The sequence below is a fragment of the Bos grunniens genome, chromosome 14 (genome assembly GCF_055505025.1).
Source record: "Bos grunniens cultivar Pamir isolate PY7600 chromosome 14, Bosgru_T2T1.0, whole genome shotgun sequence".
NCBI classification, from domain to species: Eukaryota; Metazoa; Chordata; class Mammalia; order Artiodactyla; family Bovidae; genus Bos; species Bos grunniens.
This window is the reverse complement of record NC_141178.1, coordinates 4,527,136-4,553,903: the sequence shown is the minus strand read 5'-3', so window position 1 is coordinate 4,553,903 and position 26,768 is coordinate 4,527,136. Positions and strand designations below refer to the sequence as shown.

Below are 26,768 nucleotides of genomic sequence, written 5' to 3'. Positions count from 1 at the left end.
AGTGGGGTGCCATTGCCTTCTCCTTACGTACAGGTAATTCTTGATTTACTTACATGAAATTGTGGCATAAACTTCAAACATTTAACACAGTCTCAAGAACCCTGTACAAGGTGGATTCCATTTTGCGGATCTCCAGGATCAGGGGCACCCCACATGCACTGTGGGGCAGCAGCTGGGCCAGGTGTGAGTCTGGGGTGAGTGTGCCTGCTTCAGGCTGAGTGGGGAGAGCTCAGAGCAGACCAGAGAGGGAATGGGGGCAGACGGTGCGGGGTGTGGGGATCTCTGTGGGGATCTCCGGTTCTCTTTTGAGGAGGTGGATGGCTAGCAGAGAGTTTAAACAGAATGACCCGGCTTAAGTTTCAACAGGACCAAACTGACTGAGAGGGACGAGGGTGGAAGGGGAGGAGCAGGGAGCCACAGCAATCATTCAGGCAGCAGCTCAAGAGGCTGCTCTCCACGAACTCTCGGCCCTCAAAGATTTTACAGGCTCAGGCTTCAAGCTCTGGGTGGTAACGTCTAACGTGGAGCGGGAGAGAGGGCTACCGATCTCCCAGTTTTAGTCTTGAGTCTGGTGCGGCTTCACGCGGAGGCCTGAGGGGATCCGGATCCAGGCGCGCCGTGCGGGTGTCGCATCGTTGGTGCGGACGAGGCAGCCCTACTGGCAGAGAGCGATAGATATTCTGTCACAAAGGCAGCAGCACGGCTGCCGCAAGACTGTGCTCTCAGGGGCGGGCAGGTGAGGGGCGGGCGGCAGGGGACGCGCTCCCGCACAGGGCCGGGATCCTCCCGGGCTCCCGGAAACAACCGGAGAGGCTGGCGGGGGACGGCGAGGTCCTGCAGCCCTGCGAGGGTTCCTATGATGCTCTAGACTTCTATTGTTAACTTAACCGGGATCTAATTTACACCTAGATAGGCCTGGAAGCATTCAAGGTAACAAGATTAAATGGATGAAGTTAAACACACGTGCAAAATACAAATGCCCTACAACGAAACTTCAAGCACGTGGCAAACTTTTCACAGAGAGCTCTGGGCTACGAAAGACACAGATAACCAGCTTGTCCAAAGTCATGAAGATCTGAACTGCTTCTGTCAGCCTGAAGACAGAGTTCAGATTTAACAACCCAGCCATCTAGCCTTCGGGGGAAAATGAAAGTTTACCCTAATGGTCTAAGCAGAGTTCTTCAGCTAAAATAAAAATGATTGAAATCAAAGCAAAGTGAAGAAGTGAAGTGAAGTCACTCAGTCGTGTCTGACTCTTTGCCACCCCATAGACGGTAACCTACCAGGCTCCTGTGTCCATGGGATTCTCCAGGCAAGAACACTAGAGTGGGTTGCCATTACCTTCTCCTTGATTGAAATCAAGGGAGATGCCAAACAAACTAGTGTGAGATTGACTCTGAGGAACATTTATTACAGAAAGGGCAGAGGAAGAGGCTGGATTCCAAGGTGGGACGCCAGAGCAGAAATGTCAGCCTGCTGCTGCTGCTGCTAAGTCACTTCAGTCGTGTCTGACTCTGTGCGACCCCATAGACCGAAGCCTACCAGGCTCCCCCATCCCTGGGATTCTCCAGGCAAGAACACTGGAGTGGGTTGCCATTTCCTTCTCCAATGCATGAAAGTGAAAAGTGAAAGTGAAGTCGCTCAGTCGTGTCTGACTCTTAGCGACCCCATGGACTGCAGCCTACCAGGCTCCTCTGTCCATGGGATTTTCCAGGCGAGAGTACTGGAGTGGGGTGCCATTGCCTTCTCTGAAATGTCAGCCTAGCACACCCTTTTCTGCTGATCAAAGGCTTAGCCATAGCCTATTTCCCCTGAGCAGTGCTGGTCACGGAGCTGTCATGGCCCCGGCCCTTTGTACCTCAGAAGCAGGGCATGCATGCTGTACGCATGCACCAGGACTGGTCATCCCTGACTGCTTCCAAACTATGGGTGGAAACTTTCTTTCTGTCCTTATTATCTGTGGCAGGAGGATTGGGAAGACAGCCTACGATGGCATGCCAGAGGTCGAGATGAAGGTCTTGAATACAGACTCAAAGCAAAAGGCTGAGTAAACACTTTCTTGCTCCCTTGTGATACATACCACTAACTCACTCACTTAGCACCACCTTTGGGAACGTGCCTCCCAAATTCCTGTTTGTCCTCCAGCTAGTGTTTAGTCCAAATGACAATATTAAAAAGAGACTGCAGCATGAGGATATGGGGGAGCGTTCAGGTGACGGATTTAATTAGGAAAGAAACAGAAAGCTTCAAAAAGAAGGAAATGTTTTCAGTCCACTTCATAAAGACCAAGAATATTGATTAAATGCTTTATGCATTGCAGTTTTTCAATGGTATATCAGAATGCTTGCTTTGAGTTCTCTTCAATTACAGCACAGGATTTGCGGTCCACACCTTCCCAAGTGTGCACAGAAATTCAATAGCTTGTAAGCCCAGGTGACTCACTGCTTAGTTGAATATTTTGTTAAATGCTGAAAGATGTACTCTAATGTAGTACTCAACTTGCATACCTAAGTATGAGACTCGCCAGCTAGGTAATTCTACTGTGGATTCTTACTAGATTTGCCTGATTTGACTACATGTACTCAGCAGAAGTAATTACAAGTAGAATTCAAAAAAGCTCAAATTCTCTAATGCATTTAAATGTTTGCACTGTCTACAGTTTCCTTTGGGATTTGATGTCACTCTGTCATTTCAAACCTCAGATTGATAAAAAGACAGATTTCTGAACTCTTCCCCAGATAATCTATATTAGCATTTTAAGAAGCACCTTAGGCCTTTGGATATAAGTCGACCAAAAACTTTGCTTTGGAAAACACTCATCAGACTCTCAATGTCTCCTGAATGAAGTTGACAGTTTGTGATGTCCTTGGATGTGCACAGTCACCTTTCTCATTCATCTTTTCTCATGCATCTGGGGAGATTTCATTTGCCCTTTTAAATTAACAGCACAAATCAACTCTGAATATTCATTGGGAGGACTGATGCTGAAGCTGAAACTCCAATACTTTGGCTACCTGATGCGAAGAACTGACTAATTGGAAAAGACCCTGATGCTGGGAAAGACTGAAGGCGAGAGAAGGGGATGACAGAGGATGAGATGGTTGGATGGCATCACCGACTCAATGGACATGAGTTTGAGCAAGATCCAGGAGATAGTGAAGGACAGGGAAGCCTGGGGTGCTGCAGTCCATGGGGTGGCAAAGAGTTGGATACAACTTAGCGACTGAACAACAAAGCCCTCACTTCTCTATAGAATTTCCATTTCGCCACAGATTACTACTTTATGGATTATGTCATTTTATATGAACGGGGATATGGAAAAAGTAAAAGAGTTTGAAAGGCAAATATTTTATTTGTGAAGTTTTTAGTAGTTTTACAAAAAAATCTACTTTGCTATCTGTCTATCCATCCGTGCTCCCACCCCCCACATAATATGAAACACCTAATGTATTTTGGACATTAAATATACTTTCCGTAAAATGATCTGAAAACAATGAAGGGTGATTTGAATATTCTTGTGCATGTTAGCAGGTGCTCTTCCTTAACTTAGCATCCTTTGAGGTAAATTTCTAATATCTCTTCTGCCAGGAGCCTTCATTGACTTCCCAGGTATGTGTGATTCCCCAGTTGTAAATTGCATCTTTCATATGGGTCTTATCATGATATACTGCTTAGTATGTTTTTCTTATAGCCTTTATCCTCAGTTAATTCACTGCCTTCTTAAGGGGAAAAAATATGATTTCCATCACTATTCCCATAGCAAAAATCTCATTAGTGGTCAATCAATAAATATTTGCTAGTGGGTTTATTCAGAAATGAGTATGGTAGCAGTTTGATAATTGTATGTACAATGTGTAGATCTAGAGTTCAATTTAAAACATATTCAAACCTTAACTTACAGGCACTAATGAAATATATGGGCATAGATGATTGTAGGGTCACAGATTTTTAGCCTTGGCTGACTTCTCATAAATTACCAAGTCCAAGTCTACTACTTTTACATAAGGAAATAAGTCTTCTCTAGGCACTAAGCTACTGGAGTAGAACCATTGACTTAAATATTTCATTTTATAGAAAAGCAATAATTTTAGCTATCTGCACAGCTTTTATAGCACCTGGTTCACACACAACAGGCCCCTAAATGTAGACTGAATGGATTGCTTAGTGGAAATGGAACCCACTAACTGGATATTTAGATCTAGACTATGCATAGAGCTTAGTGTTCACGCCGTCAGCTTTTCACAAGCTCTGCAAGGGGTGCCACCACTTATGGCTACTCCTCTAACACATTTTGCTGGATCTCCCTTGTTTATTGTACAAGATACAAGTCTTATTTCCCATTCATTTTAGATTTTCTCTGAGCAGCTGCCTAAGCACATGGATACCAGCTCTTCTTTTTAGTTACAACTGTAGGCACTAAAAACCTAATTATTGATAGACTATATTCTTGCTGAATCTGTAATCATATCTGCCCTTCAAAAAGAGAAGATATATGTCTTTCCTTTCTAGGAACCAAGGATGACTCAGATCATGTGGTCAGGAAAAGAGAGAACAGTAGAACAAGGAATTTTCTCTTGGCCAGTTCCTAGGAGTGACTCTGCAGTCTCCATTTACACCACAGGGACTGAATTTACTCACGCTCACTCATTATTTTACAAGGCTTAGGAACAAAAGGAGATACTGGAGATAGTGTCCTTACCTCCCATTAGCTAAGTCCCCCAGTTATAAAGCAGAGGTTGAAGGAGAAAGAACCTGAGAACCTCCAGCAGCAAGAGTTCTAATCAGTTACTTCCTGTGCGTTTTAGAGCATAAACCGAACACCATGGTTTGCTTTGTTCCGCTGGCTTCATGCTAAACCCTTGACCTTCAGAAACAGTGTTCCTGGAACACAGATTCACTCAGAGGAAAGATCAAACAGAACTGATTTTAGAAATTTTCAATCTAACTTTGCTATTTGCAAATAAGAAAGTTGAGAGAGAAGTTACAATGAAGGTGAATCGACTGGATCAGACAGTGACAGGTCTGGGACTAGAATGGGCCTTGCTATCTTTTTCACGACAGCTGGCATTTTCTGTCTTCCTCTTACTCCTAGCTAATACTTGGAGTGATCTCATGCACATGTAGATGAGCCGTCTTGCATCCGAGCCCCTCGCTTTCCTGAATTCTTCCTGATTCAGGGACTTTTCCTCTGATCCCACTTCCATCAGCCCTGCCCATGGATTTTCTCATTATCTGTCAACACCTCTGAATTCTCTCACTCTCTGAGGACAGCCATCACTTTTCTCTTATTTATTTCCTCTTCTTTCCTCTTGTCCTTCCCACTATAGGGGCTTCTATTCACTCTATGCCTCTGTTTTCTTCTTCTTAGTCCCCTCTTCTGTTCCCTGACTTCCCTGCTCAGGTTCAATTCCATGATTTCCACTCTTTTTTGCTTACGTCCTCGACTCTATTTATTGGTTGTGTTTGATTTATTTGACAATCCAACTGATAAAATCTGATGGAGAGAACCTCACAGCTATGCTGGCTGATGCCTCCGTAACAGCGGTTCTCAAAGAGCTCCCCAGACTGTCAGCAGCAGCACGATGTGGGAACCTGTTAGAAATGTGAAGTCTCAGACACACTCTGCGGCGGCTGCGACCGGCGCACTAGGCGCGACGGCGGCTGCGACCGGCGCACTAGGCGCGACGGCGGCTGCGACCGGCGCACTAGGCGCGACGGCGGCTGCGACCGGCGCACTAGGCGCGACGGCGGCTGCGACCGGCGCACTAGGCGCGACGGCGGCTGCGACCGGCGCACTAGGCGCGACGGCGGCTGCGACCGGCGCACTAGGCGCGACGGCGGCTGCGACCGGCGCACTAGGCGCGACGGCGGCTGCGACCGGCGCACTAGGCGCGACGGCGGCTGCGACCGGCGCACTAGGCGCGACGGCGGCTGCGACCGGCGCACTAGGCGCGACGGCGGCTGCGACCGGCGCACTAGGCGCGACGGCGGCTGCGACCGGCGCACTAGGCGCGGCCAAGAGGAGCTACCCCATGTCTGAGGTCAGGGGCAGAAGCCGGGAGGACCCCATGCCCGAAGAGCGGCGGCCAAGAGGAGTTACCCCACTTCCGAGGTCAGGGGCAGCGGCCGAGAGTGCCAGGCTGCAACGGAGCAGGAACAGCAGAGAAGAGCTACCCAAGTCTGAGGTAAGGGGCGGCGGCCAGGAGGAGCTACCCCACGCCCTCACACCTGAGGCCAGGGGCGGTGGCCAGGAGGACCAACCCCACGACAAAGGAGCGGTGGCTGCCCAGGCACAGGAGGGCCTAGAGGTGCTATCCCACGTTGAAGGTCAGGAAGGGCGGCGGTGAGGAGATACCCCTCGTCCAAGGTAAGGAGAAGTGGCTGCACTTTGCTGGTGCAGCTGTGAAGAGATACCCCATGTCCAAGGTAAGAAAAACCCAAGTAAGATGGTAGGTATTGCAAGAGGGCATCAGAGAGCAAACACACTGAAACCATACTCACAGAAAACTAGTCAATCTAATCACACTAGGACCACAGCCTTGTCTAACTCAATGAAACTAAGCCATGCCCGTGGGGCAACCCAAGACGGGCAGGTCATGGTGGAGAGATCTGACAGAATGTGGTCCACTGGAGAAGGGAATGGCAAACCACTTCAGTATTCTTGCCTTGAGAACCCCATAAACAGTATGAAAAGGCAAAATGATAGGATACTGAAAGAGGAACTCCCCAGGTCAGTAGGTGCCCAATATGCTCTGGAGATCAGTGGAGGAATAACTCCAGAAAGAATGAAGGGATGGAGCCAAAGCAAAAACAATACCCAGCTGTGGATGTGACTGGTGATAGAAGTAAGGTCCGATGCTGTAAAGAGCAATATTGCATAGGAACCTGGAATGTCAGGTCCATGAATCAAGGCAAATTGGAAGTGGTCAGACAAGAGATGGCAAGAGTGAATGTCAACATTCTAGGAATCATTGAACTGAAATGGACTGGAATGGGTGAATTTAACTCAGATGACCATTATATCTACTACTGCAGGCAGGAATCCCTCAGAAGAAATGGAGTAGCCATCATGGTCAACAAAAGAGTCCAAAATGCAGTACTTGGATGCAATCTCAAAAATGACAGAGTGATCTCTGTTCGTTTCCAAGGCAAACCATTCAATATCACAGTAATCCAAGTCTATGCCCCAACCAGTAACGCTGAAGAAGCTGAAGTTGAACGGTTCTATGAAGACCTACAAGACCTTTTAGAACTAACACCCCCAAAAGATGTCCTTTTCATTATAGGGGACTGGAATGCAAAAGTAGGAAGTCAAGAAACACCTGGAGTAACAGGCAAATTTGGCCTTGGAATATGGAATGAAGCAGGGCAAAGGCTAACAGAGTTTTGCCAAGGGAACACACTGGTCATAGCAAACACCCTCTTTCAACAACACAAGAGAAGACTCTACACATGGACATCACCAGATGGTCAACACCGAAATCAGATTGATTATGTTCTTTGCAGCCAAAGATGGAGAAGCTCTATACAGTCAACAAAAACAAGACTGGGAGCTGACTGTGGCTCAGATCATGAACTCCTTATTACCAAATTCAGACTTAAATTGAAGAAAGTAGGGAAAACCACTAGACCATTCAAGTATGACCTAAATCAAATCCCTTATGATTATACAGTGTAAGTGAGAAATAGATTTAAGGGCCTAGATCTGATAGATAGACTGCCTGATGAACTATGGAATGAGGTTCGTGACATTGTACAGGAGATAGGGATCAAGACCATCCTCATGGAAAAGAAATGCAAAAAAGCAAAATGGCTATCTGGGGAGGCCTTACAAATAGCTTTGAAAAGAAGAGAAGTGAAAAGCAAAGGAGAAAAGGAAAAATATAAGCATCTGAATGCAGAGTTCCAAACAATAGCAAGAAGAGATAAGAAAGCCTTCTTCAGCGATCAATGCAAAGAAATAGAGGAAAACAACAGAATGGGAAAGACTAGGGATCTCTTCAAGAAAATCAGAGATACCAAAGGAACATTTCATGCAAAGATGGGCTCGATAAAGGACAGAAATGGTATGGACCTAACAGAAGCAGAAGATATTAAGAAGAGATGGCAAGAATACACAGAAGAACTGTACAAAAAAGATCTTCACGACCCAGATAATCACGATGGTGTGATCACTGACCTAGAGCCAGACATCCTGGAATGTGAAGTCAAGTGGGCCTTAGAAGCATCACTAAGAACAAAGCTAGTGGAGGTGATGGAATTCCAGTGGACCTATTCCAAATCCTGAAAGATAATGCTGTGAAAGTGCTGCACTCAATATGCCAGCAAATTTGGAAACCTCAGCAGTGGCCACAGGGCTGGAAAAGGTCAGTTTTCATTCCAATCCCAAAGAAAGGCAATGTCAAAAATGCTCAAACTACTGCACAATTGCACTCATCTTACATGCTAGTAAAGTAATGCTCACAAATCTCCAAGCTAGGCTTCAGCAATACGTGAACCGTGAACTTCCTGATGTTCAAGCTGGTTTTAGGAAAGGCAGAGGAACCAGAGATCAAATTGCCAACATCCGCTGGATCATGGGAAAAGCAAGAGAGTTCCAGAAAAACATCTATTTCTGCTTTATTGACTATGCCAAAGCCTTTGACTGTGTGGATCACAATAAACTGTGGAAAATTCTGAAAGAGATGGGAATACCAGACCACCTGATCTGCCTCTTGAGAAATTTGTATGCAGGTCAGGAAGCAACAGTTAGAACTGGACATGGAACAACAGACTGGTTCCAAATAGGAAAAGGAGTACGTCAAGGCTGTATATTGTTACGCTGCTTATTTAACTTCTATGCAGAGTACATCATGAGAAACGCTGTACTGGAAGAAGCACAAGCTGGAATCAAGATTGCCGGGAGAAATATCAATCACCTCATATATGCAGATGACACCACCCTTATGGCAGAAAGTGAAGAGGAACTCAAAAGCCTCTTGATGAAAGTGAAAGTGGAGAGTGAAAAAGTTGGCTTAAAGCTCAACATTCAGAAAATGAAGATCATGGCTTCCGGTCCCATCACTTCATGGGAAATAGATGGGGAAACAGTGGAAACAGTGTCAGACTTTATTTTGGGGGGCTCCAAAATCACTGCAGATGGTGCCTGCAGCCATGAAATTAAAAGACGCTTACTCCTTGGAAGGAAAGTTATGACCAACCTAGATAGCATATTCAAAAGCAGAGACATTACGTTGCCAACAAAGGTTCGTCTAGTCAAGGCTATGGTTTTTCCTGTGGTGTATGGATGTGAGAGTTGGACTGTGAAGAAGGCTGAGCGCCAAAGAATTGATGCTTTTGAACTGTGGTGTTGGAGAAGACTCTTGAGAGTCCCTTGGACTGCAAGGAGATCCAACCAGTCCATTCTGAAGGAGATCAGCCCTGGGATTTCTTTGGAAGGAATGATGCTAAAGCTGAAACTCCAGTCCTTTGGCCACCTCATGTGAAGAGTTGACTCATTGGAAAAGACTCTGATGCTGGGAGGGATTGGGGGCAGGAGGAGAAGGGGACGACAGAGGATGAGATGGCTGGATGGCATCACTGACTCTATGGACTTGGGTCTGGGTGAACTCCGGGAGTTGGTGATGGACAGGGAGGTCTGGCGTGCTGCGATTCATGGGGTCACAAAGAGTCAGACATGACTGAACGACTGAACTGAACTGAACTGAACAGAGACACTCAGCATACTCATCAGAGATGCTTGGAATGGGACACTGCAATCTGCATTTTTAACTATCTGGAATGGGAGTTAACAAGCTCCAGGTACTTCTGATCCACCTTAAAGTTTGCAGAATTAGAGGAGTACTCTAATTCTTGGTCTTTAACCTCAGCTAGCTATGAACATTAACCATCAATCTTTATATATTTTCAAATTAGTGGTCTTCTATGCTTTTCATATTAGCTTCTTCAAATCTTCTCAATTCTCCTCAAACCTGTGATAATGCCCATCTCTCCTCACTCCATGGAAACAGTGACAGGCCTTATTTTCTTGGTCTCCAAGATCACTGTGGATGGTGGCTGCAGCCACAAAATTCAAAGATGCTTGCTCCTTGAACGAAAAGCTATGGCCAACCTAGACAGCATATTAATAAGCAGAGACATCACTTTGCCAACAAAATTCCATATAGTCAAAGCTATGTTTTTTGCAGTAGTCATGTACGGATGTGAGAGTTGGACCATAAGGAAGCCTGAGCACCAAATAATTGATCCTTTTAAATTGTGTGCTAGAGAAGACTCTTGAGAGTCTCTTGGACAGCGAAGAGATCAAACCAGTCAATCCTAAAAGAACTGAACCCTGAATATTCATTAGAAGGACTGAAGCTGAAGCTGAAGCTCCAATACTTTGGCCACCTGATGTGAAGAGCCGACTCATTTGAAAAGACCCTGATGCTGGGAAAGATTGAGATCAGGAGGAGAAGGGGACAAAAGAGAATGAAGTGATTGAATGTCATCACTGACTCAATGGATATGAGTTTGAGCACAGTCAGGGAGATAGTGAAGGTCAGGGAAGCAGTCCATGGGATCACAGAGTTGGATACAATTTAGCGACTGAACAACTCACGCTTCAGAGATTATCACTTTCTGACTTCTAATTTGTGCTTGAACTCCTTTAAGGACCTGCCACCACATCCTCAGACTTAATACAGTTTGTTGCAATGAAACAGTGTTCCTCTTTATGTCGAAGGTTCCTAGACTTCTTTCCTATCAGCACCAGGGAGTTTCTCCATTTTTCTCACCATGTTCTCTGTCTCTCTTGGCCTCTTCCACCCGACTTCATCATAATTTAAATTCACACACTTGGGGATTTTGATTTGAAATATGATAAAAAGCATTATAAAAAGTAGATGTTTAAGCAAAGGAGCAGCATTGTCTGGGTTACAGTTTAAAATGACTTTTATCCTTCTTGTGCAGAGAATGGATTGCATGGGCTAAAGCAAAAAGATCAGTTTAGCTGTACTGGAGATGTAACTAGCTTTGGGCTACGATTTGGAGGTAGAATTAATGGGGATAGGTGGAACAAATCAAAAGTAATCTCAGTCTTTTTGGTTTTTAACAGCTGTGTGGATGATGATGCTATGTATGAGAATGAGGAATACTGGAAAGGAATAAGATGGCTGGAAAAATCAAGAATGTTTCTGGCATGTTAAGTTTCAACTGCTTATCGAACAGCTCTGAGGAGATAGGCATCTACTCGAGTCTAGAATTCCAGGAAGAGATAAGAAGTAGAAAGTTAGATTTAGAAATCTCTTGCCTATAAATAGTACTTAAAGCTCTGGTATTTGATGAAGTTACATTGGTAAAGTGTGTAGAGAGAGAAGGTGACCCACGACAAAGCCCAGGGCGACTTCAGTATTTAAAGTGGGGATGTGGAGGCAAAGTTTCTAGTACAGCTGGGTAAGAATGAGCATTTGGTATTCTGAGAAATTCTCCTAAACAGTTTCTAGCCAAATTCCACTGAGGGGTAAATTAAAATAAGAACAGAGAGGCAACCATTAGTAATGACATCATGGAAGCGTCCTGAGACCTCAACAAGAGCAGTCACGCTGAGACAGTGACAACAAAAGTCGGACTGGAATGGGCTGAGGAGCTTGTGTTGGTGGATTAAAGTCCTGCCTGAGGAGCAGCAGAGACACTCGTCAGCCTTTCATTCTAGTCCCTGCTCAATGGATTCCAGAAATCCAAACAGTCTAAAAACAGGTACTTAAACCCTTCAAACTGAGGCAGACTTTTGTAGAAATAAGAATAGTTGTTAAAGGCTCTTATCTCAAAAGCTTAAATAAAGGTACCATGCAGTTTAAACAGATTTGGAATGTTAAAAAATCAATACAGAATTCCACAGATGAAACAAGGACAGGGTAGTTACCATGCTAAAACAACAACCACAGCAAAATTACCTCAGTAACAGTGGGTATTCAAACAGATGGGAATCTGGTATTACCGAGGATTAAGTCAAGTTTAATATAAGCAGTCCATATATATTTGAGAGTTGGCAGCACACACACACACACACACACACACACACATACACATTTGCCTTCTCATCATTTGTATTAGTCAGTCCCCTTAAAGATAGCATATTTAATTTCATGGCTGATAAAATATGAGAAATAGCATCCTCATCAGCATATATTTACCAATATTACCAGCATGTATTTCCCTGGTGTGTTTATACAGGAAAGAACATCTGGAAATGAGCAGTACAGTTATACAACATTGGGGAAATAAAACATGTAAAGAATCAGGTCTTAAATCTACAGCTCATAAGAGCTGGTCGTCAAGCAGCACAGACACGGGATGATAAACTGGCCTCACGCTGAAGGGCAACCGTAGTGAGCAGAGTGCACAGGGCTGCTGACCATGTAACCAATACAGTCGTCATCAGTGAGTGACACTGCTAACTGGGAGGAGGGCCATGTGTCTTGCAGTAGATGACTTTTATTGCCAGGATCTCATACCCACGTGCAGCTCATGCGTAATGGCTCAAACGCAAGATTCCTGTTGTGATGAAGCACTTGAGAAGGAGAATTTTTCATCTGAGACTGCGAATATATAATTCTAACCTATAATGTTCTTGTTCATTCATTTGTTCCCTCATATTTTAAATTAGCAAAAGTATATTGAGCACTTATTATGTGCAGAGCACTGTCCATGTGTGCCTTAAGCATGCGCACAGGAGGAAGAAATAAGCCCCGGAGAATTCACCTCTGCTTTACAACGAACCGGTTGCGGACATGCCGGGACTGTTCCCTACCAGCTCGTGAGCCCCGTCCTCGTCGAAGTCCTCCTCCACGCCATCGGTCAGCTCCTCCCCATCGGCGTCGGGCGCTCCCTCTACAGGCTCCTCCGCGGAGTGGTCCGCATTCTCTGACACACACTCATCCTGGATCAGCTCTAGACTCGCTTCCAGCTGCTTCTTCTGAGCTTCTGGAGGAGGGGGAGAAAGCAAACGACTGCTACCTTGGGGTGCTCACAAGCCACTGGATAAACCATGAAAAAGCAGACTAGGAATGGGCAAACACCGTACTATGAAGGGTGTGAGGAAGACAAAGTCATGCTAAGGTCAAATTAATTCAGTTGTGTAAATTATGTTCATATACAGGCATGTGTTTACAGGTAATCATGTGTTACAGAATTAGCGAAGTTTGGGGAATCCAGAGGGTCTGTGTATACAAAGAAACAAAGATTTACATAAACAGATTAATCTTTCTGGCTATATCAGAACGTTTCCTCTGAGGAGAAAATACAGCAAGAAAAAAAGGGGGAAATCAGATAAAAGTAGAACTTGTTCACTCAAGGAAGGAGGACGAGGAAAGCTCATTGATAAGTTCAAATCCAAGTGAAAAAGACAAAAATTCACTGAGGAAAAAAGTGCAAAAACAGGTATGTTGACTGTCAGACAGCACGTCCATGTGACCAATCCTTTGATATTTTATTCTAAATTTTGTTGGGAGATGTGATTAACTGCAATGGTTAAAATTCTGGGGTTGGAGGGCCAGGTTCAAGAGCTTCATCACTTACCAGCTTTGGGATTCTTAAATGATTAACCCTCCTTATGCCTCCATTTTCTCACCCACACAATGGGGATAGATACCACTTCAAGTAGTGAATCCAGGTGCTTAGTGATTTGCAAATAATAAGTGCTCAACAAATGAAGCTACATTCTACATGAATAGAACTCTTTCTAATACCAGGGTGTGCGCATTCCATTAACAGAAATTTGCCCAAGTTGGGAATTATGCAGACAACAAAATAATTATTTTCCCTAGTGGCTGGTTTTCATCTTTTGTGAAAATATCAAGAAGGATTGAGTATTGAATAAATGAGATCATTCTTAGGTACTTCCTTCTCTTATTCCCATGTGTACATAACTATCCCTAAAGCTGGGTGCTTTTCACTCATTTTGGCTATTATTATTTGATCATATGGTTACCCAAATATTTGGTTTGAGTTTTAAAAGATGTTACATTTTGAGTGGGCTTATATTTTATAGCAGTAAGGATAGTTTATAGGGCCAAAATATTTTGGGGGTATTCATTCCTGGACTCTTTCATAATATGGGTTAAAAAAGAAATAAACATTGTCATATACATTGTGACTCAGAACAAATCTTTGCAAATATGTAAATCAATAAATGGATAAACATTTTGTACAAATAAGCAGAGATCTTCTTCTATAAATAATTTAAAATTGCAATAATAGTTACTTATGAAATACAGGTGTAATGTCAAGGAGATACCGTGGGTTCAGTTCGACCATTGCAAAAAAGTAAACATCAAAATAATGCGAGTCACATGAACTGTTTGGTTCTCAGTACATATAAAAGCTATGTTTACACTATAGTCTATTAAGGTGACAACAGCAGTATGTCTAAAAACAATGTACATACCTTAATTAAAAAATACTTTGTGGCTGAAAAATCGTATTCATCATCTGAACCTTCAGTGAGTCATAATCATTTTGCTGGTGGAGGATTTAAATATTTCAAGAAACACCAAGATGAGACACAAAGACATGAAGTAAGCAAATGCTGTAGGAAAAATGGTGATGATGCCTCTAAATGAGTTCTTGCATTTTACATCTTCAAGTAATAAAGTTTATGTATTGAAAAGAAGACAGAAGCGTTGTGCCCTGGCCCTGCTGCCCAGGACAGACTACTAGTTCCAGCTTAGTTATTCACCAGTGAATTATACACAGAGGATTGAGTCTGTTTTAGCTACTTGGTCAGGCCATACAAACATATTAAGCTGACCTTTCCTCAAGTACAAAAAAGCTTTCAAAATAATATGTAGATTATGAGGATTAATGAAGTTTATTTTTGGGAAGTGTTTTGCAGACTATGGAAGATAACATAAATGTGTATTGTTACATATAAAAAGGTATACATCTCATTGCGAATGTGTTAAGACAACAATAACAAAACCAACAAGTCTGAAACAAGAAGGCTGATAAGACCAGAGAATAACAGTGAAAAAACCTGTGGGACTGAGGTTATTCAGAAGAAAAGAGCTGACTGATTAAACTAAGGCTAAAAATAATTAGTAGAGGCATTTTAAAATGACAACACTTAGGCACTTTCTCTTCACATTTACTTTACATGTATAGATGCGGACTATATATTATTCCTTGATAGATTTTTAAAATCAATTTGTTAGCTTCAGATTTTTCTGTGTAACAATATGATGATGTAAACTCTGCTTTGAAAGCTATACATTTTATCTTCATTTGCATATCTGAATGTTCTGATGGAAGCAAGAGGCATAAATTCTCCCCTTTTCTCTGACATCTAAATAAATTTTACATAGAAAGTCCTATGATCACTACAAAGTGGTTACTGTTAGAGCTAACCAAGGTTTTTTTCCCCTAAATCTAGAAAATTATTTATTTTATTTACAAATAGGGAAATAGGTTAAAGAAAAAAAAGTTTAATCTAGAGAAAATAACCTAAATATCTGGATTAAAAGAAAGGTAAATTAGGCAAGAGATACAACCAAAACCACAGTGAACTTAACTGTTACTGAAAATTGCGAGATTTTACTCATCTCATCTCTCTTCACATATCATTGCTTTCTGCAGTTCCAGACCTTTAACTGAGGCTGACCAAGCTACACACATGTGACTAGTACCCGCTGAGAAAAAACTGTGATGAAAAACAGAGTTACCGTATAATCCACTCCTGATTATACATATAATCCCACTCCTGAACATATAGCCAGAAAAGATGGAAACTCTAATTGGAAATGACACTTGCACCCCAATGCTCACAGCAGCATTACTTTCAATAACCAAGACATGAAAGCAACCTAAGTGTCCATCAACAAATGATGGATAAAGAAGATATGTCACACACACACACACACACACACAAAATGCAATACACTTGACCATAAAAAGAATGAAATAATGCCTCTTGCAGCACCATGGATGGACCTAGAGATTATCCGACTAAGTGCTGAAAGTTGATAAAGAAAGACAAATGTCATACGATGTCACTTATATTTGAAATCGAAGAACAGTACAGAGGAACTTATGTATTGGGTTAGACAAGAAGTTTGCTCAGGTTTTCCAGTAACATCTTATGGAAAAACCTGAACTTTTTGTCCAGCCCAATACAAATAGAGAAACAAACTCACAGAAAAATCTGTGGTCTCCAGAAGGGAGGGGAGGGGAGGAATAAATCAGGACTAGGGGATTAGCAGATATAAGTTGTCATATTTAAAACAGATAAACAACCAGGATTTACTGTATAGCACAGAGGACTATATTCAATATCTTGCAATAACCTATAATGGAAAAGAATAGAAAAAAAAGTATGAATCATTTTGCTATAGACTTGGAGATAACACAATATGAAAATAAACTATATTTTAAATTAAAAAAAAAGCTAGGATGGGCAGACTAGAGAGAGCACAGAAAAGCTGTGCTCCGGCATTAATCGTGTCATATGCTCTACTCTGCGGCGTCTACATCACGATCCCTTGGGGGGCACGTGGATTCGCTACTCTGGTCCGATCTTCTACTCTTTCTCCTGAGTTTGTACTTATCACTTGATGCCCTTCCTTCTAGCCACTGTGGGTCACTACGATGCTTGTTCAAATGCTCCGGCTCTCAAATCCTGGTGTTGGCATTTTAAGACCAAAAAAAAAAAAAGAAAGAAAATGAAGGTTTGGCATTGGATAACTAGTATTTTATTAAAAAATGTTCCCAACCTTACAACTTTTCCAAGTGCCAAACTTTCTTATTTTAAATCATTGTGTTTATTCTTTTGTTATCATACATAAATGGGCTTCTGGTTAAAATTCACATTCTATTGGAAATTCATTTAATCTGGCATCTCTCTTTCTTCTCTAATGATATCAGAAATACTTGTTCTTTAAAAATCGCCACTTTTTGATATTGAAAGTTTATATATATATATAGTTCCCCGCCGACTCTAGAAAATCTGTCACAGAATCTATGCAGGACCAGATCTAGGAGCTGTGTAATTCTCATTTGGCTTTACATAACAATATGATTCAGTTATCTTTGGAATCCAAGCTGACTTTCCTGATCTTCTTAGCTGAATACAATCCCTTCTCCTTTGATTAACCAAAGCTTGGATCGAATAGCTCCCCTGTCTTCCTCTCCTTTTCTCATTAGTGTTTAAGCTTCCTTGAAACTTGAGCTATTGCTTCAAAAGGTCATTGTCACACTCTAAGCGGATAATAAAGATATTGATCTTTTGTTAAGTGAAAAATGCAATACAAGTCAGTTATCAAGAAATATTTTGATGTGCTCTGTACCCCTCACTGAATGCCTCATACACAGAAGAGAGAAGGTATTAGAGAGAATATAGGATTTGAGATCCACACTTTTGCTCATTACTAGTTCTAGTAATTGTAATTTTCTTTTCTGAAAGATGAGCATAAAAATAACATCTTTCAGAGGGTTTCAGTGTACTCAACTGAGGAGAAAGAATTGAATATGTTTTTAAAGGCTACACAAACATGCTACCTTAGGAGGTTCCAAATAATTATTGAGTTGAATCTGTATGGATTGCTTAATGGCTATAGATAAATTTTCCATGGCAAAATAATTCATCACTACTGATCATTAAGAATTATATATTACAAAGACAATTTTGGCTTTGACATGGTCCCTTAATTTCTGTTTAGACAGACGTTTTAAGTTACTCTGTTTTGTGTATTAATATGGAATATATGTGTAACTCCTCTGATGACCTATTTCAAAGGCAATTGTGCATTAATATAGCATATTCCAAAAAACCCTATAACATCCTCATTCATCCACTCATTAATTTGAAAGCTAAATGAACAGGAGATATTATCTGAGTTGAGAAAAAAGGCTTACTTGATTCATAGGAGTTTAACAGACATATAATCAATATGTGTTTAGTAATGTGGTCATCACAGATTTTTGTCATTATCACTGGAAAATGTTATAATCACTAAATGGTGATAGGTTTCATGAAAAAACACACACACACACATGAAAGCTTATCTTGTTTATTAAACTGTTGGTTCACAATAAGCAGTTTTGATCCAGTTACTATATTGCTAAAATAGAAAGAAAGCAACTTGTTTTTTTTTTTTGGAATAATTATCTAATTTTACTTCTACTAGAAATGAGTAGCTTAGTAGTAGTTGTAGGTTTTTAGTTTATTCTTAATGTCATAGCAGTCTATTTATCTGCAATTCTTTTTCTACTTATTTTTACTTTTTATTGTGATCGTATGTGTGTGCGCACATGTGTGCATTTATAACTCTACTACTGAAGTTTCTTTGGGTCAGAAACATTTTTATAGACTTTTTAACTCAGAGCCATATGTGCAAATTAAATATTTGTTGAATATATTCCTGAATTTTTAAGGAGCTAAAAAATGAAAATAAATGTTTGGGCATCAAATTCTTTTCACAGAGTCAAAGCGATTTTTGAATTTGGCACCATGGTAGCAACAATATAAATTCAGCAAGAAACTAAAAGAAACCTCCTTGCCACATTCTACACAAGAGCCCCACACCGCTAAGGCAAAGTCAACTGCAGAGTGAGAGAGAGTCTCAGAGAAAAGTTGTTCACGGTTATTCTGACAGGTCTTGAGGAGAAAAATAATCTGTGAAGACTTCAGGTGTAGGTCGGAGGCAGGCTGCCTTTGAACACTGGTGTCCTCGCTGACTTTTCAAGTCAGAGTGAGTGTGACCACAACATTTCTTTTGGGAGAACAGTGAGTTAGTTTTAGATTTTTAAAAAGAATATGTCAGGAGCCAACAAGTTCATAGCTTGTGCCTAAAAAGTATCTCTAATATTATATAAACTATGAATTCCAACAGATAAATGTTCATTTTGGCTGCAAGTTAGTGGGCGCTTACAAAGTGCTGACTATGGGACATTCATTACCCTTAGGCACTGAAGCGTCCTGAAGGGCAGGCTTATTTCCCATTTTCCAGAGGGAGAAAGTGAGGCGTGTAGATGTTCGGGAGGGTGGCTACAATGAGCTGGAATTCCCATCACAGGTTGTCTGACTCCACAGCCTGGGTTGTTTCCTAACATAGCTCAAGAAAAAGGCCTAATTTAACACACCGGGTGAGTGCTGAATCAGAAGCCAGACAATTTTTTTTAGGCTTAAATTTTTTTAATTTTAAAATCTTTTATTGAAGTATAATTGGTTTGCAATACTGTTAATTACTGCTGTCCGGCAAAGTGATTCAGTTACACACATGTAACACAAATGTGTGTCTGTATACACTCACAGGCTTTTTAAAGAAGCATTCTTTTCTATTAGGGTTTATCATGGGCTATTGAATGTCGCTCCTGGGGCGGCAGGGACTACTGCAATGAAGCAGAAGCCTGTTTCTTGGTCCTGTATATAAAAACTGACATTTGCTGGCCCCACCCTCCCAGCTCACCCTCCCCCAGCCCCAGTTCCCTTGGCAAGCACAAGTCTGCTCTTTATGTCTCTGAGTCTGTTCCATAGACAGGTTCCTTTGGGTCATATTTTAGATTCCACATACAAGTGATACCATCTGTTGTTATCTTTCTTTTTCTGACTTACCTCACTCAATACGATAATCTCTAGTTGCATCCATGTTGCTGCAAATGACATTATTTGGTTGTTTTTGTGGCTGAGTAGTATTCCATTGTGGATATATATATATACACCACATCTTTTTTATCCCTTCATCTGTCCATGGACGTGCAAGTTGTTTCCATATATTGGCTATTGTGAATAGTGTGTCTATAAACATGTGGGTGCATATATCATTTGGATTATAGTTTTGTCCAGATATATGCCGAAGAGTGGGATTGCTGGCTCGTGTGTTAATTCCGTTTTTAGTTTTCTGAGGAACATCTATGCTGTTTTCCACAGTGGCCGAACCAACTTATGTTCCTACCAACAGAGTAGGAGGGAGGAACCAGGTAATTTTAAATTCAAGAATGAAGAAGTCTGCTTAGGGATACATGTTCAAACTAAGCAGTGGCTATCAAAGGAAAAGACGTGCAAGTGACAGGTAAATACTCTGCTTAAGGAAAAATGCCTCAGGCTCTAAGAAGCCTTCAAAGGAAAGAACTTGATACTAAATTTCAATCCTCATACTCAAATGCTTTTCCTGTACATCTCATTCTATTTCAACACATATATATGATCTAGAAAACAAGTTAGAATGGTTGGGATTTATGTTAGAAGCATTTTTATTAAATTCAGTTTGCTGTAGAGCTATTATCATTAATATAACTCTGAAAATTGGTTGAGTTGGCAATTAAGTTTTTTGAAATGCTGGCTTAATTGCTAGCTAATTGCTAGCTGAATTGTACTTAGCAGATGGTTGGAAAGGATGTTGACATAAAACAGTCACATTACTCATCAGAGTCAGCTAGTATCCTGAAACCATTGTTTTTGCATTGGAAATATAAACTATATTTTAAAAAAATTCTGCAACACCTGTATATAATATGAATTTAACTCAATTATTCCAGTAAATGTCAATTAGAAAGATGTACATTTTATGACTGGCATTACTAATAATGACATAAATGAGCATTAGGGAAGCTATTCAAGAAGAATGCTTTTAGATTAAAATATTAGTTACATCAGTACATTCTGGGACAAAATGACCTCAAAGTGTTCACAAGAAGCACCCTTGGTAGTAGAGGTAACCAAAAATTCAATAAAATCATTAAAAAATTACTGAGATACTGTGTTTGTTTAAATCCCACTAATTTTAAGGAACAGATATTATTTTACTCATTTTATACATTTTATAAAGACCTTTCCAAATTTTCTGCAGCTAGTAAGTCCTGGAAATAAGTTTTTTGTAGGATGTGAACCTAGCTCTGTTAATTTCAGAGACTGGGCCCTTGGATGTTTTAGCAGTATAAATCTATGTGTCCCATGGAAGATGAATTAGGGAGGAAACAAACTAGAATTGGAGAGAACAGGTAAAAGTTCTTAAAAAAATAAGAAAAGGGCAACAGAGCATATGAGTGGGCTTGGGTATTAGCAGTACCATTGGAAAAAAGGACAGAAACCGCATAGACTTAATAGAAGCAGAAGACATTAAGAAGAGGTGGTATAAATGCATGGAAGAACTATACGAAACAGACCTTCATACCCAGATAACCACGATGGTGTGATCACTCACCTAGAGCCAGACATTCTGGAGTGCAAAATCAAGGGGGCCTTAGGAAGCAACACTACGAACAAAGCTAGTGGAGGTGATGGAATTCCAGCTGAGCTATTTCTAATCCTAAAAGATGATGCTGTGAAAGTGCTACACTCAATATGCCAGCAAATTTGGAAAACTCAGCAGTGGCCACAGGACTGGAAAAGGTCAGTTTTCATTCTAATCCCAAAGAAAAGCAATGCCAAAGAATGTTCAAGCTACTGCACAACTGCACTCATCTCACACACTAACAAAGTAGTGCTCAAAATTCTCCAAGCCAGGCTTCAACAGTACGTGAACTGAGAACTTCCATATGTTCAAGCTGGATTTAGAAAAGGCAGAGGAACCAGAGGTTAAATTGTCAACATTCACTGGATCATAGAAAAAGCCAGAGAATTCCAGAAAAAGTTCCTGGGAAAGCAATAGAAACAGTTACAGACTTAATTTTCTTGGGCTCCAAAATCACTGCAGATGGTGACTGCAGCCATGAAATTAAAAGATGCTTGCTCCTTGGAAGAAAAGTTATGACCAACCTAGATAGCATATTAAAAAGCAGAGACATTACTTGGCTGACAAAGGTTTGTATAGTCAAAGCTATGGTTTTTCCAGTAGTCATGTATGGATGTGAGAGTTGGAACCTAAAGAAAGCTGGGCACTGAAGAATTGATGCTTCTGAACTGTGGTGTAGGATAAGACTCTTGAGAGTCCGTTGGACTGCAAGGAGATCCAACCAGTCCATCCTAAAGGAAATCATTACTGAATATTCACTGGAAGGACTGATGTTGAAGCTGAAACTCCAATACTTTGGCCACCTGATGTGAAGAGCCGACTCATTAGAAAAGACCCTGATGCTGGGAAGATTGAAGGCAGGAGGAGAAGGGGACGACAGAGGATGAGATGGTTGGATGGCATCAATGGCTCAATAGACAAGAGTTTAAGCCAGCTCCAGGAGATGGTGAAGGACAGGGAAGCCTGGCGTGCTCCAGTCCATGGGGTCACAGAGAGTCAGACACAACTCCCTGAACGAGTGAACAGCAATCAGAAAATAGAAGGTGTTGAGTAAAAGGATGCCAAAGGTCAGATTTTGCAACGCTAGTCATAGTAGGGTCAGAAGATGATGTTGAGGTCGGCAGTGTGGATGACAGGATTTGTTACGTGGTGATGTGACAGAAGTCGGACATGGAAAGAAGTGTGTATTTAGAGGAGAAAGAGGTCCGCTCTGAAAGGCTATGACTACGCTATTACAAAGAAAACCTTGCTGTTAGCCTCGGCATAACTGCTCTTTGACAGCCTTCATTCTATGGTCCTGACTTCCTTTTTCTTAGAGCGTTTACTTTAGAATCCTTGCAACTGCAGATTCTTTCTATGCTTCTTTGAAGTGTACATATTTTTACAAATCTGGCATGTCTTCTCAAGACCTGGAGGCCCTCCCTTTGAAATTTAATCATTAGAAAAAGATGGGACGACTCCTGTCTCCCGGTCTCCGTGGACCAACAGGAGCCTGACTTCCATAGGCACAGTCAGCAAACACAGGTGGCCTCATCTTATTGATCAACCTCCCTACTAATATCCTCCAATACATTTTCATCATCGCACTCTTGCATTTAAAAACCTTCCTGCCTTTTGTTTTAGTAGAGTTGAATTCAATTTCTATCCCCTATTGCAATAGTCTTTTTTTTTTTTTTTGAAATTGCAATATTTTGACCCTGACCACAGCAGTCTTGAGTGAAGTCTTCCTTGTCATTTTTAACACGTGTCCAGTGACACTTATCTGATGGATGTCACAGGATCTCTCCAAGAAGTAGTTGGGAAAGCTCTGATCCATTTGCTAAAGACAACTCAATCTCATTCCTGTCACCCTGTAAATTGGGCTTCTTGAAAACAACTTTTGTAGTTAAATATTTCCATAAGATTTGTTAAGAAAAATAGCAAGTCCCACTTGCTTCACCATTCTAAGCTCTTTAAGGGCTTTGCATTTGCGTAACTAATCTGTTAAAAACTTGGCTTTGTTTCCCAAACAGGATGTTTCTATCGCTACTTCTTGATTAGTTTTATTCATTGTCTACTGACATCACCCTTGGGAAACTGGAGACTCAGTTCTCTGTCTACAAGTTCCCACTTCCCATCTCCTTAGAGAGCTATATTGTAAATTAGATTAGATCAATTTTCAGTTTTTACATAAATTTAACTATGTAAATACTTTGGGAAGCTAAGCTGTTAGTATATAATGAGTACTTTTTTCTTTCTCAAACAGTATTTTACTTTCTTTGGAGGTAAAAGAAACACCCATTTCCTTTGGGTGTTTGTGTGTTGTTAACTTAATTCTCTACGTACTTCTATGCCTCTTTGATTTGTACAAATGCTTATGTAAACTTACTGCTCCTCAGCCACATGTGTAAGTCTCATCTCAATGAACTCACTTCCCCACCTATTAGCCACCGGACCCATTTCATCTTCTTGACAAAGTCTCTCCTGGAACTTCTGAACTGGTCTCTCTGGACTCAGTTATTTCCAGGTCTCTTTCTTAACTCGTATGCTAGAATCTTCCTCACCATCATCCTCAGGATTCCCTTTGCCTTTGGATTCCCTGCTTTGGGAAAGTCATGTGTTTCCCTTTTGGAGTCTAACTCCTTGCTTTGGGAATTAGGTATAAAACTACAGCCTGCAAATACTTCTCTCAGAATTTTTAGGGCCTGTTTTCATTGCCTTCTAGCTTTTAGTGTGGCTGCTGAAAACCCCATTGGCATTCTGACTCCTGTTTCTTTACATAAAACACTTTCTGTCTCTTGTCCTCGATGTCTCTCTGGGAGCTTATAGGATCTTATCTTTGGCCCGGTGTTCTAAAATGTCACCGTTTCCTGCTTTGATGTGCATCAGTTACAGGCACTCAGGGCATCCTTTCAATCTTGTTGACTATGTTCTTCAGTTTTGGTTAACTTTTTCCCTGAAAAACTTTTTTTGGATGATCCTTCTCCCCTTTCTTTCTGAAACCCTGTTTTTCAGATATTCATCTAGTAATTTCCATACCCTTCCCTTCCTATTTTCCATCTGTAGTTTCTTTTGTATTGTCTGGGAGAATTTCCTCAATTTTGTCTTTCAATTCTGCATTATTTATTTGTGCTATCATATGTTAATTTCTAAAACCACTTTTATCTGCCTTTTAAATACTGAGTTTTAATCTTGTGCTTTTATTTCGTGAACATAATATCTTCTCTTTCTCTCTGAGGGTATTAATCAACGGTTCACTGTTTTATTTTGAAGTTTTATTCTTCCTGCTCAATCTGCTTCCTCCAGTTTTTTCGTTCTTTTTCTCTTCTTTTTTGGTATTTGGTTTTAACGTTAAATGCTTTCTGCCATCTGGTGAACCCTGTCTGCTCATATTAACAGTATTAAAATATGGATGGGCAGTTTTGTAAGAATAACGGGATCTTGTTTCTAAAGGGTGATACTGTTTCCTTGGCTTGTACCCATGCCAATGTCTTTAAATATTTTTTCTTAAGTTGCTCATATTCCCAATTAAAACCTCTTCCAGTGGCCTACCAGTAGTCTGGCAGCCGAAGGGGAAAAGAATTCTTGGAATTTCTATGCTGCTGCTGCTAAGTCACTTCAATCGTGTCCACCTCTGTGCGACCCCACAGACGGCAGCCCACCAGGCTCCCCCGTCCCTGGGATTCTGCAGGCAAGAACACTGGAGTGGGTTGCCATTTCCTCCTCCAATGCATGAAAGTGAAAAGTGAAAGTGAAGTCGGTCAGTCATGTCTGACTCTAGCGACCCCATGTACTGCAGTCTACCAGGCTCCTCTGTCCATGGGATTTTCCAGGCAAGAGTACTGGAGTGGGGTGCCATTGCCTTCTTCTGGAATTTCTATAGTAACTGTAAATTTCTGCTTTTCTCCGTTAAAAACTGCCTTCAAATTTGTTAGTTGTCTATTACATCTGAAATGTGTTGTTTTCACTTTCCTAGAGGAAACTTCTTAGGGCTTCTAGTGGACCAGGAAGAGTTGGGAATGGTGACATAGAAATCTGTTTCCTAAGAGACTTTTAGCCATTTATACCCTCTTTTCCATAGGAATATGATAGCTTTGATTCTGAGCCTTTCGGGAGTTCTGTGGTTAAAACTGGACTCATTTCTAGAATGTGTTAAGTCAGGCAGAGTTCTCCTTCAGCTTTCCAGCTTCTAAAATTTTGTTCTCATTCTCTTTTATGTCTAAGAATTTTCTTTTTTAAAACCTAGACATTATTTTAATGCAGTATCAGGAGGGAGCAGAGTTTAATTCACGTGTGCAGTTCAACATCTGTAACCAGACACAATACCAATCTAATCCAAAGTCTAAGTGATAGCAGTTAGGTATTCAGAACAGAACTAGCAGTCACATTATAGGCTGCAGCAGCAGATTATATCTGGAGAACCATTTTCCATTCTGAGTACCACAGTCTGCAGTTAATAAACTACAGAATACCCAGAGAAGAGGGATGACAGTGGTTCAAGATCCAAAACTAATGTACAGGAGAAGTAGCTGAAAAAATTACTGATATTTACCAAGAGTTGACAAAGCTCCATCTAGTCAAAGCTATGGTTTTTCCAGTAGTCATGTATGGATGTGAGAGTTGGACCATAAAGAAAGCTGAGCACCAAAGAATTGATGCTTTTGAACTGTGGTGTTGGAGAAGACTCTTGAGAGTCCCTTGGATTGCAAGCAGATCCAACCAGTCCATCCTAAAGGATATCAGTCCTGAATATTCATTGGAAGGATTGATGCTGAAGCTGAAACTCCAGACTTTGGCCACCTGATGCAAAACGCTGACTAATTAGAAAAGACCCTGATGCTGGGAAAGACTGAAGGCAGGAGGAGAAGGGGACGACAGAAGATGAGATGGTTGATGGCATCGCCGACTTGATGTACATGAGTCTGAACAAGCTCCAGGGGTTGGTGATAGACAGGGAAGCCTGGCATGCTACAGTCCATGGGGTCACAAAGAGTCGGACATGACTGAGCAATTGAACTAAACTGATCTAGAGAATAGAAGGCTTCAAAGATTCTTTGACCAAAATTTGAATGCAACTAAGTTGAGCGTCTATGGCCACTTATATTGACTTCTTATTCAGAAGTTTTGGAAGGGTTACAATACTATAATTCTTTTATGTATTTAATTGGCTATTACATTCTATTCTATTACAAGAAATTAGACATTCAGCTTAGTTTCAGAGGCCATAAAAGGATACATAAACCAAATGCAAACAAAGTCTATTTCAGCTCAGTATAAGGAGCACTGATGCATAAATATGTGGTATATGTTTGTAATATTCTAATTTTTGGACATTATTTTTTTTTAATCTCTATTTTTTACAAAATATATGCAGTTCAGTTGCTCAGTCATGTCTGACTCCTTGTGACCCCACGGACTGTAGCATGTCAGGCTTTCTTGTCCATCACCAATTTCCAGAGCTTGCTCAAACTCATATCCATTGAGTCAGTGATGCCATCCAACCATCTCATCCTCTGTTGTCCCCTTCTCTTCCTGCCTTCAATCTTTCCCATAATCAGGGTCTTTTCAAATGAGTCAGCTCTTCAC

General features: G+C 41.2%; 1 protein-coding gene across 8 annotated transcripts in view; it reads right to left on the bottom strand.

Moving 5' to 3' along the window:
• Positions 1-26,768, bottom strand: part of RALYL (RALY RNA binding protein like) — an 829,453-nt gene that overhangs the window by 28,398 nt on the left and 774,287 nt on the right. For 3 of the 8 annotated variants that reach the window (XM_086335788.1, XM_086335787.1, XM_086335793.1), the window contains one exon: positions 12,791-12,963. The exons of 3 other annotated variants lie outside the window; for them this stretch is intronic. In XM_086335788.1, the coding sequence (XP_086191914.1) occupies positions 12,791-12,963 (173 nt within the window). Of the gene's footprint in view, positions 1-12,741; positions 12,964-26,768 lie in introns of all 8 variants that reach the window. 2 more of the 8 variants (XM_086335786.1, XM_086335789.1) reach the window with 1 other exon arrangement.